General features: G+C 36.2%; 2 protein-coding genes across 4 annotated transcripts; both read right to left on the bottom strand.

Moving 5' to 3' along the window:
- Positions 1 to 1,911: 1,911 nt before the first annotated feature.
- Positions 1,912 to 2,406, bottom strand: LOC139875364 (uncharacterized). The gene has a single exon (XM_071862703.1). It carries the CDS (start codon positions 2,404 to 2,406, stop codon positions 1,912 to 1,914), a length of 495 nt encoding a protein of 164 aa, XP_071718804.1.
- An 8,821-nt stretch (positions 2,407 to 11,227) lies between these two features.
- Positions 11,228 to 14,601, bottom strand: LOC139877412 (uncharacterized). Of its 3 annotated transcripts, XR_011768570.1 has the most exons (5): positions 14,297 to 14,601; positions 13,343 to 13,405; positions 12,645 to 12,733; positions 12,362 to 12,452; positions 11,228 to 11,291 (listed from the first exon to the last, which is right to left on the bottom strand). XR_011768570.1 is itself a non-coding variant. In XM_071864841.1 (4 exons), the coding sequence occupies exons 1-4, from the start codon at positions 14,489 to 14,491 to the stop codon at positions 12,434 to 12,436; spliced, it is 366 nt and encodes a 121-aa protein (XP_071720942.1). In that variant the 5' UTR covers positions 14,492 to 14,601; the 3' UTR covers positions 11,758 to 12,433. The 3 variants fall into 3 exon arrangements, 1 of the variants encoding a protein (XP_071720942.1); XR_011768571.1 differs by lacking the exon at positions 11,228 to 11,291 and having other exon boundaries at positions 11,758 to 12,452; positions 12,550 to 12,733; XM_071864841.1 differs by lacking the exon at positions 11,228 to 11,291 and having other exon boundaries at positions 11,758 to 12,452.
- Positions 14,602 to 14,840: the final 239 nt, after the last annotated feature.

Raw genomic sequence — 14,840 nt, 5'->3', positions numbered from 1 at the left:
TGCTTGAGGGAGTAGCTTCCCGAGAGAGGGTTGAACCGGCTATTGGGGAGAGTTGGGTAGATGAGGAAGCACCGGCTGAGAGGGAGACGGTTCAAAGGCACCATCCCGGGAAGGAACCTGCTGTGGAGGCCTCGAATTCTCGCCCCAGGTTAACAACCAATGCCGGGCATAACGTTTACGTCCTGTCCAACTGTAATATCAGGCCATTCCGTGATCTTTTACACTGTGACGCTTCAGATTATCCAGTTTATAGGGAGTATCTGGACTTCATTACTTTCCTAGCTCTGAAAGAGGCGTTGGCTGCCCTCTCCGCTACATAGGTACGACACTTGCATTCTCAGTTTGACGTGTTTGCTCAGCATCTTGCGGCAGATGAATTAAACAGGAGCGATGCTGATGCTGGCCGCATCCACGATCATTGTGTGATGTTCGAGAACGATAATCGGCATGTGGCGAAATTGTCAGGGACGATTACCCGTCTTGAGAGGGAGTTGGCGTTGGCAAAGGAAGCCCTAGACCCCACTCGGGATGAGCTTAGGGTTTCCCGGGAGGCCCAGGAAGCTGTGAAGACAGCACTTGCCCGGGAGCAAGAAACGGTCGCCCTTCTCTCGGATGAAAATAAGAGACTGTCAGAGAAGGTATCGACTAAGTTGGGTGAACTTACCCGTCTGCAGCATGGTATACCCGTACTCTATTCCCGCCTACTGAAGTCTTCCATTGTCCATCGGCCGTTCAACACCTTTATCGAGGCCATCAAAAAGTTAACCACTTTTGAGGTGCTAAGGCGAGTGCAGTGCTTCTTGCCGGCTGGTAGTGCTGCACTAAAGATGAAGAACAATCTGAGCGCTACTTGTGTTCAAGATTGCCGACGAGTGCACGATGCTCTCGGACAGATTAGTTTTGAAGAGTTGGATAAGATTTGTAGGGATGAGAATTCATCCGTGGAGGATATTGTAAACTATCAACCGTAGAGATTTGCACTCGGTTGTTTTTGCAATTTTTTATTAATGTAACTCATTTGTGTTTGCTATGTCTTGCGTATAAACTAGTTTATTTATGTATGAATTGTTTGCTGTGTCATGATGATAACGTAGATATCTAGACTATGCGTGAGTATGGTCGAGATGTTTATACGGTAAAATCGGACCATCAATAACTTGGCCGGATACCCTCATTATCTGATAAGGTTCTTCAAGGGGTATCCTCCTACCAACGAAAGCTAGAAGGCTTTTCTTCTGGCGGTAGGTCTGGAATATGCCAAAATACTTTTGATTGTGTTCGTGTCATATCCAGAGTTGCTACAGAGTAAAAGTATATAAAAGTAATTTTATTGATGACTTATACTTAGAAAAAATTTGATACATAAGTGTATGACTCTTCTGCTGTCCGGGTGGGTGATCAGTCCTCCCGGTCGTAGGTAGATTACACATGATATTTCTTTAAATGAAAGGCGTGCCAGAGTCGTTGCACTGGGATTCCGTCTGGTGTCTCCAGGTGGTATGCGCCATAGTCGGTTATACCGACAACCCTGTAGGGTCCTTCCCATCGTGGGCCTAGTTTACCGACATCCTGCTGTCGGCTAACTTCATTGCTTCTTAACACTAGGTAGTGTAGCTGGAAGTCCAATGGCTTGACTTTTTTGTCATAGTGGTTTGCAATTTTTTGCTTCTTTTTGTCCTGTCGGATGTGTGCTATTGTTCGGCGCTCTTCCAGGGCGTTTAGATTTTCTCGCAATGTTTCATCATTTTGTTTTCCATCGAATGTTGTTATTCGTTTCGTTGGGACAAGAATTTCAGTCGGGATGATCGCTTCGGTGCCGTATACCAGACTGAATGGGGTTTCGTTTGTACTGTCTTTGGGTGTCGTCCGATGTGCCCAAAGTACTTGTTGTAATTCGTCTACCCATCCTTGTTAGTGTTTTCCTAGTCTTGCCTTTATTCCTGCTACTATATCCCTGTTAGTGACCTCGACCTGTCTGTTAGCCTGTGGGTAAGCCACGGAAGTAAACGATTGTTGAATGTCCATGTCTGCACACCAGTCTTTAAAAGGATTGTGTGCAAATTGTGTTCCGTTGTTGATGACTATTTCTCGTGGTAAGCTGAAACGACAAACAATATCCTCCCATACGAAGGTTAAGATTTTCCTTCTAGTAATCGTGCTTAACGGTTTTGCTTCGACCCATTTTGTAAAGTAGTCAATTGCGACTACTAACAACTTAACGTTTCCGACACCCCTTGGGAATGGGCCAACTATGTCGATCCCCCACTTGAAAAATGGCCATGCGACGTGTATTAGGATCATGTTAAGTCTAGGAGATCTGTTGACTGGGGCATGTATTTGACATGCCTCACAATTTACGATCAGATCGTATGTGTAGCGGTACATGTGTGGCCAGAAATAACCCATTATCTTGATCCTGCTGACTATTGTTCTGTAGCATGAGTGTGTCGAGCAGGCACCTTCGTGCATTTCATGTATTATTTCTTGTAGCCCCATTTCATGCTAGTCGCGCTAACAATTTATAATTGGAATGTATTAGTACTTCGTCTTTTTGGAAGATACACATGTCAATGTATATTATTATATGTTAAGGGTAATAAATTGTTAAGTGGTTACAAGGTGGTTTACGGGTTAATAAATAATATTTTTATGTTTTCAAACATTTGAAATCTTGTGGTCTAAATCTTATACGTTACTTAAACCTATAATTCACTCAACATTTTTGTTGACGGTTTACTTGCATGTTTTCTCAGGTACTTGATTGCTTTCGTCTTCCGCTGTGCTTAGAGGGTCTACATATGTTTTGGCAGATTTTGTTAAATATTTAAACTTGCATTCTATTTTATTACATTAAATTGTGGGTGTTTGTTGACATGGTTTTGGTCAACTTTTTATATTTACTTATGTTGATTTTTCTAAACTTACATTTATTACAGGTTTCCATTAGAGGAAATCATCTTAAAATAAATAATGCAATGTTATTTATTAAATTCATTTAGAGTTATGATCAAACTGTGGGACCAAGTGACGGATCCGTTAAGTGTACTTGGCGGGCTGTTAAATAACGGCTAGGCATCAATCAGTTAATAAAATTTCAACTACCAAAGACCCTCGGTCGAATGTCAGAGACAGTCGACCGACTATCAACACACTCGGTCGAGTGTCGAGTCACTCGGTCGATGGTCACCAAAAAACACATTCAGTCGATGGTCTACTCACTCGGTCGATGGTCTAGACTATCGGTCGAGTGTCAAGAGACACTCGGCCAACTATGTTTATATGCAAGTAAAGACGAACACAGCTACGAGTTTTCCCACCAAATTCACCAATTCTTGCTCTAGAGCTCATTTTTTACCTCAAGACTGACCACATCCAGTACATGAAACATTTAGAAACATAAACCTACTGGATTTTAACACAAACAACACTTAATCAAGCAATTTTGACCCAAATTACAATTTTGTAAAACCTAACACAAAAACCCAATTTTGTGTTAGGTAAAACCTAACATAAAAACCCAATTTTCACAAAGATTAAAGCATGAAATCCTTTGATTTTTTACTTTAAAAGAATCATTAAATAACAAGGAACAAAATGATATAACCGATTTATAACACCCCATCAGAACACACTAACAGAATGTTAACTTTGGTCCCAGTGCTTGGCTTGACTTCTACGTAACATCAATGTTCTAAAGCGAAAGCAACTAATACTTGAGATAAAACATGCAAAACGGGTCAACAAGTTGAGTGAATCTACAAGTATAAGTAAATAGTTCATCATATGTTTCGTAAAACAGTTTCCATAAATCGTTTATCGAAAAATCAGTTATCAAAATCGTTTATCAGTAATCGGTATCTGAAAATCAGTATTCAGAAATCAGTAAACATTTATCAGTATAAAACCACCAAGGTTTAATATTAAAAGTTTGCATACAACAAATGTCAAGTGTTAAACTGTTTGTAATCAGCGACATCAAGTTTCAACTGTGTGTGACATCAAAAAGGTTTTTTTTTTCAAATATTTGTAGACATTACCATGTCTAGTTTCTAGTTCGTAAACCACAGGTTTAAGTAACATAAAGCAAAGTCTAAAAAACATTATTCAGTGTAATAATTATTTGTTAACATTTATCGTAAGTTATGCCACAAGATTTCTTTGTAAGCTTCGTAAAAGTATACATTTATCATGAGTACTTGATTATAAGACTTTAACATGCAGATAGCTCATTCGCTACACGTCTTCCTTTTACCCTTTCTAAGCATAAACCTACAAGTGTACAAGTTACAACTACATAAGCACCCCGTGCGTTGGGGCAATGTTTGTCAAACCTAACGGTATCATCCCTATAAGTCGAGCTTACGTAAAGTAATTAATATAATCAAGCTAATGGATTTTTGATCTGAACTCATATGTATATTCGTTTAAGTTACTCGTGCCTAATATGTAAAACAATTTGAAATAGCATGTTATCTCATCCAAAAAATGTTAAAGAAAATGGGACTGTAGACTCACCTTGAAAATGCACAGTAAACTCTTAGTAAAACATTACGGTAGTCGAACGATCACGACCGTAAAACGCAACCTAATCATATAAGTTACCTTAAGTAAATACATAAGTCACACTATTATTCAACTCATAGTGTACGCGTAGTCCTAGTGCTCAGACTGACTCAATCATGTACGCAAAAGTCAACTAGTCCAAGCAAGTCAACCAAAGTCAAACCAACAGTCAACTTGGTCAAAGTGGTCAACTAAGGTCAACCATATTAGTAGGTCATGCAATCTTATTCAACATGTCAATCCTAAGTCAACTAACATATTTTAACTCACAGTTTGTCAAGTACGCGTTCACAGTTTATCGTATTGTATCAAATTCATGCACAAGTTGCAAAAAACGAACATAATTCATAGCACATATGTCATGGTAATATGGAAAACTCTAGATCATAACTAGGCTCATAAATTTTCCAAAAAAGACTAGTCATGCCCTCAAACAATGTCTAGAAGTCGGGTTTCAGATAAGGTCTAGTTAAGGTTTACCAAATCAGTTTCAACACGCGCAACAGTTTTAGATAAATTCTCATTTAATTTAGAAAATAGCAATTAATGAATGACTAATTGGAGATGACTCTAGATACTCCAAATTTCCAGTGATAAAATAACCAAATACTTTCATGTAGCCATTTTGTACAGTTTATTCATTAAAATCAGACCTTCTGTTTTAGACAGCATTCAGACATGTCATTTGGCGATGCACATAACACATAGCAAACAATGTTTTTAGAAGCTATAATACAAATGTAATATGTTTATGAACATCTATATGACAATATTCCAGAAGATAAAATTCTCAAACAATTTATAGTTCATATGAGGTAATTTCGAGTGGATATGCAAATAGTTTCCAAGCAATACAAATCATCATTTTTCATTTAATCATACCGAGAGCTATACATAACCAATTAGCATGATTTTTAAGTTAACTTGAGTGATTTTTAAAAAGGAATTCAGTAGTTAGCATTTTAATGGCTCATTCATAAAGCATAAACACCAGAAAATTCATATTGCATACAAAACTCTAACAAAAAACTTCAATTGATCATAACTAGTGCATCCGGTAACAAAATCATGCAAATCCAAAGTCCAAATTTATTAATTTTTCTAGATCTATCCATCCAGATACATTATACAAATAATAATTAAACTCATTTAGTCAGATTCATATCATACCAATTCGTGATTACATCAAAACACATCAATCGCGCAAAATAACAACTAACAACACATGCAATCACACTTCACTAGACTCTTGTACACTATGTAATTGAATATAATCAGATCTAATGAGATTTGGGTTTATAGTTTTATACTTTTGATCACAAAATTACTTATATCAACGCGTAGCTATCGATGCGAATTACAATCTTTATGTTGAAGGTTTAAGTAATTGATCAAGTTTGGCTAAGTAACTATTCACCCCCTCTAGTTACTTACAGCTTAATTTTTTTTGTATCGCCTTTTTAATTACTAAATCTACAAAATTAACCGAAAAAGCGATTATTTTGGCGAAAAAGTTTGGAACTCTATTATTTTTGGGCCTTAATATCGAAGTTAAAATGTGACTTTTTAGCCGATATCAATGACCCATAACTCCACATCTTAAACATCTCCTAGTCGTTGATGAGCAAACCTGGCAACCGTTCGGTATTATGGTTTAATCACACCTTATCATTCTCGTTAGGTACCCACTTCTGAACAAACCTTAACTTAGCGGTAAAATCCCAGAAAACATCATCGATTGACATATCATCTGTCATCTTCATACTCAGAAACTCAGTTTTCAATTTCTCCATCAATAACTCTGAACATTATTGTTCACAAACTTTAGCATGGAATTGTTCCCAAATTATCTAATTGAATTGATCTTTGGGTAGATAAGCGGTGATAGAATCCCACCATTACATCGCTTTACCCTTCAACAATTGACTAGCATAAATTACCCTCAATTCAGGCTCACACTGACAAGCCTCTAAAGCATGATCCACTTCCCTGAGCCATTGGTATGTCACTGTAGGATTTGTATGGATGCTAAAATTAGGAGGTTATAATCATGAAATTGCTTGTATGTACACTTTTTCTTGGCTTCATATATTGGGGACTGAAACATAGGCATTTGGAATGGTTACATCAGTTGGTTTGGAAAAGGCTGGTTGTACTGTGGTGGTATATGATTTGGTAGCGAATAATGGTATTGTGTTTGTCGAAATTGTTGTTGCGAGGAGCTTTTGTGTTGTGGATAAGGAGTTAGGGGCACCGCTGGGTTTAAAGTTGTTGTATTGGGGTTTGAGTGCACCGACTGTTGTTGTTCAAGCTCTTTAATTCGCTCACGTGCTTCTTACAGTTGACTCTTTAAATCAAGGATTTCATGAGGAGTCTCTTCCTCCGATGACACATGCCCATCTTCGTCGGGGGCTCTTAATGTTCCGAGGAATCTGGGGTCAGCAGCTTGATTCTCGTTATCTGCCATTTCTGCACTACCACAACGTCTCACACCAAAGATTAGTATATAATCGGTTAGAGCACACTGACTATCACATATCCTGTCCTATCATTTACTTAGTCCATCCCCTTGCGCGTTATGTTTGACGTTTCTTTCATAGAGTTTAACATGACATTCAATCACAGTGTGCATACTGCCAAACCTATGCTCTGATACCAACTTGTGAGACCGCCATTTTTTAAAGCATTTTGGAAGCATTGTAATAATTAACCCACCTTCATTAAAACCAACTTGATATTCACAAACCCATTGTAACTTGCAACTAATTGTTAAGTCATTACAACTGGTGCCACTTAACGATACATCAATATACAGATATAACAAGAAAAGACGTATCCATATTAACATTTACAAAAGGACACGATTCAATGTTGGTAGCTGTTCATAGACAATTTTAAAACAAAGTAACAACCTGCAGGGAGGAAATGGAGGGGAATTAGCACGAAGCTAAGTGAGTGCAACTAATTACAGGAAATAGTACATCACATGAGTTACACTAATCATGCCATCTAACACATACATCACCCAACTGCATTCTACAGAGACATCAACAGTCCGGTCGATCCATTAACCACCAGTTGATCAGATTGGGCTTACTGAAAGTTCTTCTCACATACATGAATGCATAAATCATCCACATGCGACGAACGAATCATTCAAACATATACAAGCATGGATGTTGGCCACCTCATGAGGAACTCCACCTGCAAGTTGATCTCTCCTACCTAGGACACCACACGATAGGGACGTACTGGGCTCCAACACACATGACATCACATAAGAAGTAGTTATCACATAGCCATAACTAACTAACAATAATAGCATGTTAAGCTTTACAACATAGGAAATCATAGGATAACAGGTTTCAATACTATCAGTCTCCAGATAGTCCCACTCACCAATTACCAGCAACAGAAGGATCTCAGAGGTCAAAATTTTCTGAGCTTTCTCTCTGTCTTTATCACCTGAGTAAAAATATCACAAGTTAGTAACTTTATTCCGATAATAATGATAATACAACTAATAAATTAACAACAAGGTCTACAGTTGATGACCCCTACTAAACCCACATTTTCATTCAACGAAATGGTTTAACACGCTCCCACGTATGAGATACATAAAACAATCATAATAAAAGCACAATCCTAACAATTAAAGTGTTCATAATATAATTAGACACACATGCAGCATAACGGCTAGGCATCAATCACTTAGTAAAATTTCAACTGCCAAAGACCTTCGGTCGATGTCAGAGACAGTCGGCCGATTGTCAACACACACTCGGCCGAGTGTCAAGTCACTCGGTAGATGGTCACCAAAAACACACACGGTCGATGGTCTATTCACTCGTTCGATGGTCTAGACTGTCGGTCGAGTGTCAAGAGACACTCAGCCGACTGTGTTTATCTGCAGATGAAGATAAACACATCTACGAGTTTCACACCAAATTCACCAATGCTTGCTCTAGAGCTCGTTTTTGACCTCAAGTCTGGCCACATCTACTACACTAAACATTTAGAAACATAAACTCACTAGATATTAACACAAACAACACTTAATAAAGCAATTTGACCTAAATTACACTTTTGTAATACCTAACACAAAAACCCAAATTTCACCAAGATTAGAGCACTAAATCCTTTGATTTTTACTTTAAAAGAATTAGTAAATCACGAGGAACAAAATGATATAAACGATTCGAGCTCAAGAACAAGATCTTATAACTTAGGGTTTGGTAGGTTGAAGGAGGTGAAGTACAGAGTGTTTGGTAAATATTCCGGAAAGTGGAAGAAATGAGAAAAGGAGAGCAGCTCTGCTCACTTAACCACATAACCAAATAATAATATAATTTAAATAAATAAAAACACATATAAAGCCACGTAAGCACACTAAGGGTAAAATAGTAATCCTACAACTATGCCCGGTTTGAAGGTGTTATAGTGACACTATCCTTCTAATTGGTAGAGAAGGTAGAAATTTCATTTCCATTAAGTACTATACCGAAAATACCCGTACCGATACCGATCTCATCCCTACTATGAGCACAGGAAACCTATTTTGATGTACGAGAAAGAAATGTTGAAGTTTGAAGATGTTACTAGCAAGCTCCTATCTGAGGAGAAAAGACTGGAAGGTAACGGTGTCTCTTCATAAGAAGGTATGGTACTTGTGTGTATAGATATGAGGAAGAATTACTCCTGGAACAATATGGTATGTTGGAGGTGTGGGAAGGCTGGACTTATATGGGTTAATTGTCCAGGTGGAGCTAATTCGGCAAATAGCTCCATATGTGCTAATGATGTCTCTATTGTTATGGAGAATGATGGATCTTTCTAAAGTCATATCATCCTTATGGTGTGTCCACGTCACCATGGAAAGAGATGTTTGTTAACGGTTCCACAATTGCACATGGGCATTGGTTTGGCGTTGACGCAAGTTGTGTGGTTGAAATTGATGTTGATAGCTGATGAACTTCCATAAAGTGGAAGTTGTACCATAAAGTTTCAGCTGGTTTGTTCAACATGTATCGAGGTGAAATTCTTAGAATGAGATATTTTTAGTGTGATACTCCTTATGGTGGAGTATGATAATTCTGTTAAGAGTTATGATTGTCTGTGATTACAATGATTGTCAGTTTAGACAATGTTCGATATAGACACATTATTATTTCTTGTATTGAGTTGTATATAATGTCAGCGACATGAAAATGAGGATCTTGAAGTTGTCGTCGAGGAAGCATCTATGGCGGTTATCTTTGAAATGTGAAAGTATGGTTATCCTTTTCTATGAAAAAGGTTAAGATTTGTTAGTTTTTCTTTTGATGAAAATATTGATATGGTTGTATGTCCTAATGTTGATGGATGTCAGAAATGAATAAACTCATTGGGTGTAAAATAAAATTGTCCCACATAGGTAGCTGGAAGAAGTTCGAGGGGAACTTTTAATTTAAATTGAGGGCTAAGTCTCATTTTCAAATTGCACCAATGAATACACTTAAAATATTTGATTATTTCTTTCTTTCTTAGGCCACATGCAATCGTTAGTTTCTTTCACACTCATTTTACCTACCACATCAGCACAAACCCTTTAACATTTCTTTTACATTCCTTTCAGTAAACACCCACAATCATAAACTTCACCACCCCACTTTACCCATTTTTTATTATTATTTAAAACTTAAAATATTAATATAAATAAATAACATTTATAACCAAAAAAACAAAAATACGAATTACATTAAAAATAATAAAAAAAACCGATTACATAAATTAATAAAAAACTAGTTAATGGTGCACCGCGCGTTGCGGCGGCTCAGTTAACTTTTGCAAAAGTTACAACACCTGATCATGTTTGGTACTAATGTCTTATAAATGCAGTATTTCATATTTACATGCAAAAAGTATCTGTTATAGTTATATCCATTCTACTTTGACCGACTGTCCAATGCAGAATTTCATATTTACATTCAAAAAGTGGCTACTATAGGTTATACTGTCCAGAATATTTACACCAGAGCTTGCATGAAAAAGGTCGACTTCAACATCAACCTCCCTGTCTTTTTTATTTTCTCAGTAGCTTCTAATACATACTGCACAGATAACATGCAAATAAACATACAGATACTAAGTTAGGCCTTAATTTTCAACCTCCCTGTCTTTTTAAGGATTGATGTATTATTATAAATTCAACTCCCAGTAGCTAAGTTAGGCCTTAATTTTCCCAAATTTGTACACAAATTGATGTATTCCCTGATCGTCAAAATATTAGGTATATGCAGATACTTGATATTAGTTCAAATATATTTACCTGCAATATTCCAACCTCCAAAGAATCAGAACCAACTGGAAGAGGGACCCAACTGAGTCAGTTCGATGGCATGCTTCATTGCCGCCTCTTCCAAAAAACCTCTTTTACAGACTCTCGGCAAAATATTAAATTATAATGATAAAACTGCCCATATATCCTCTGCTTGATCAAAATAAACAAAGCCAAAACAACATAACCTGATATATTTGCAGTCACTACATTCTTAACATTCGTCTCGTCTACTACCTTCCCAAGACTTCAACCGACCATTACCCGATTCCAGATTTGAATCATTTGGGAACTTCAATTAAAACTTACATATGTTCTGTGAATCCTTTCATATAAAACCACACGACCCCACGATCTCCAGTTGCAAGAAGGTTCACGAAATGATCAAATCCTATAACTGAGATAATGTCAGCTGCATACAAACATACAACGCAACTACAGGTGCAGGGAATAGAGGTTGTTGATCAATTATATATAAAATATCAATAATCAGTAAATTTAATTTAACTTAAGATTTAAAAAGAAAGAAAGAAACCTGAGCATCTGATAAAAATTAGTAGAAGTTCTTTGAGTAGGTAAACTAAGAGCTATTTTTTTGGGGGGGGGGGGGGGGGGGGGGGGGGGGGGGGATGTAACTCTTTCACCAAAAGATGACCATCACACTCGATATAGAGATCCTGAAACTTATGATCAATAAAGTTGTTGAAAAAAATTTCATTATAGACTAACTCCATTATGCCTGAACCATCTCTTCACTTTCTGCCACAGATTTTGTTACTGCTCAGCCTTCCATTTTTTGGATATATAAATAAACTAAATAATAATAAAGATTCATTATCAACAATGAAGCTTGTGATATATGGTTTGAAAGTGACTGCGCGTGAATATGTATATATATTATGATCATAATATCATCATCATTATCACTATGATCAACGTCATCATTTTTTATCTTCTTTCTTAATAACAACTACTACAACACAAATGAAAGTGTGGAGATTATCTTCAACATAAATTTGTTGCAACATTCCGTTTTTGCAAATAACTCTCAATCTATAGTTGCACCATATTCTAAAAACTAACTTCTTGTTACAAACGAAATAGACAGACCTCAAATTTCTTTGCAAGTCCACAACTTTCTTAACATTTTTACACACTTTAGAATCAAGGTGTTGTACCAGTGAGATATTTATTGGTCATTAATTTCATTTTGTCTAAAAATCATATAAATCCTAGGGGTTGTTTTCTAAATGTGTCCAAGGTAATTATTAGGTAATACTAAGTATAGTAAATACTTAAATACTTCTAACACTAACCACATGAAGACTGAAAACGACAAACATTGTAGAAAACGATTATTTGAATCAACACGATAATCAGTTAAGATAATATCAACTTCTTCATTTTGACAAATTTAACGGGAATCATAGTAGTGTTCAATAAATGAAAATGAAGAAGAGAAGTTAAAAACGTTATACAAACCTATTCTGAAGTAGCAGGAGAACCATTCTTGTAGCTTTAGTAGTTGGCGTAATTCTATTCGCAGGTAGCATCTCACTTTTCATCATTGCCACTGCATATTGTTAATAACCCTTGTCAGAAGTAGAAAGAAACTAAAACAAAGAAAATGTAATGAATCTAATTATCTAACTTGAGTCTTGATTACATACATTCAGTAAAAGCATTGTCATAGTAATTCCGCACCCCATGGAAACAGTTAAACAGTCCATAATATAACCAAAAAAAGGGGGGGAAATGAAACTACCCTATTTTTTCAATGTGAAAGATCGAACTTAAAAACACGATAAACAGAAGCATTTGATTGAACCACCATAAACTTGTATCATCATGAACCTGTCAAGCATCGAACAGTATAACATTATCATTCCTCTTGACAGTAGCAGAATCTCAACTAATGAAAACATAAAGGAAAAAAAATGCATGTCCTTAAAGTGAATTTCAAGCAAGAACCCTATGAAGAGCAGTTGGATGATCTGTTGTATAAAGGCCATTTAGCGACAAACCGACCCCGTCATAAATATCCCGATTATCTCTTAAAGAAAAGAAGAATAAAATATAACGTAAGCACAACACCAGCAATATTCCATTATAGATAATGATGCACAAGATTATTAGGTTTTCATAGATAAAAATTTTTATCCTTATGAAATTTTGTACAACAACATGTAAGATTAAAACCTGAAACAGAAAAAAATTAAGCATCAATGTGGTAAGATTATAACCTGCAACATAAAAAGTTTAAATAGCAACAGTACAACATATCAATAAACTCAAATACATATGCGACAAACTAACTCATCAAACAAACAACAGTTTGTCCATATAAATCAGCATTGTCCAGCACCAAAAGCAACAATCACAAAGAACAACAATCCACAACAAACAACACAATGTATCAATTCACTGAGAAATCACCAAAGCACATAATATGAAATGAAATACCTTCAGTCGTTGGCGGCATAAAGGAGGCAGCACGTGAGTAGTCAACGAATGGAACAGCGAATGCTGCAAATATCAACAAAAAGACCATACAAACAACATTAATTATTAATTAATATAACCATATACCACTAAATAAGCAAGTAGCAAAACAACCCAATAAAAAAAAAAACAACATAAAAATAGCAACATTGACTCATCTGAATTTTTCATACCAATAAGAAAAAAATATAAAGTTACAAATTAAACATAACTAAATCAAATACCTTCAAGCTATGAAAAATATAAAAAGAAACGTAATCATAAGCATATACCAAAATACAAAAAACATGAATTGAATCAATCCAAGAGTCAAAGTATTAGCAAGTTTACATTTTAAATAACAAACTGCCACCATTTAAATTATTGGTTGTAAATCAAATAATGCTAATTTATAATCCAGCAACGATAACGATTATTAGTTTGCTTTAAGATTTTGACATATATATGAGCAGGGTATCAAGATAGACGAACATCTAATACCGTCATTAACAACATCAGACCCATACAATTGGAAAAAAAAAAAATTGTGTAACCACATATTAAAGGGAAAAAAAAATGATAGTGAAATCAACCTACACATACCAGATAAAACATGTAGCGACCAAGGAACGACATGAAAGAATGAACCCTAATTTCTTTTTGAAAACCCTAATTTTATTTGGTGCAATTGAAGCCAGAAATTAGGGTTCACATCCAATTTGGTTCAACCCTAAAACAACAGAATCCATCAAACAAATAATGGCGCTGATGATGGCGAGGGGGACACTAAGGAGATGGTGAGGGAGATGGTGGCAATGGAAGAGCCGCCAGAAGATTCTGGCATGGACCGTCGATGAAACGTATTAAAAAACAACAACAACAACAACAACAACAAAAAAACGCGGATACAGTATTGATAAATAAATCTGTACTCACTTTTGAACGCGGTTTGTTAAGATCTGTAAAAGGTATCTTGACTGAGATTGAAGTAATATCATCGCCTATCTGTATGGCTTTGTGCGACGATGGTGGAAGAGGTGGTGGCGGTGCTGAGTGACGACGATGGTGGAAGTGGCGAAGCTGGTGAGTAGCGACGATGGTGGAAGTGGATGGGGTTCTTCTCATCATCATTCGATCAACAACCAATCAATCAATCAATCAACAATCGCATGATGGTGATTCAGGGTTTTGATGGTGATGGTGCTTTAGGTTTTTGATTTCGGCAATTTGGTGAAGAAAGGCTTTGAAGGCTCTGGAAAAAAAAAACAAAAAAAAAAAAAACAAAAAAGGTATTGTTGTAGGTGGTTGCTGTTATAATGTGGATGACTTTTAAGTGAATTAGTATATTGATGATAAATACGCTTACATTAAAATTAAACTACGAATAAAAAAAAGAGTACATAAAAAAAACACACGATTACATAAAAAAAAGACTAGTACATAAATTAAATATCGATTAATCGATCTATTAACCATCCGC

This window comes from Rutidosis leptorrhynchoides, chromosome 11 (assembly GCF_046630445.1).
Source record: "Rutidosis leptorrhynchoides isolate AG116_Rl617_1_P2 chromosome 11, CSIRO_AGI_Rlap_v1, whole genome shotgun sequence".
NCBI classification, from domain to species: Eukaryota; Viridiplantae; Streptophyta; class Magnoliopsida; order Asterales; family Asteraceae; genus Rutidosis; species Rutidosis leptorrhynchoides.
The sequence above is the reverse complement of the archived record's forward strand: the minus strand, read 5'-3'. Positions and strand labels throughout refer to the sequence as shown.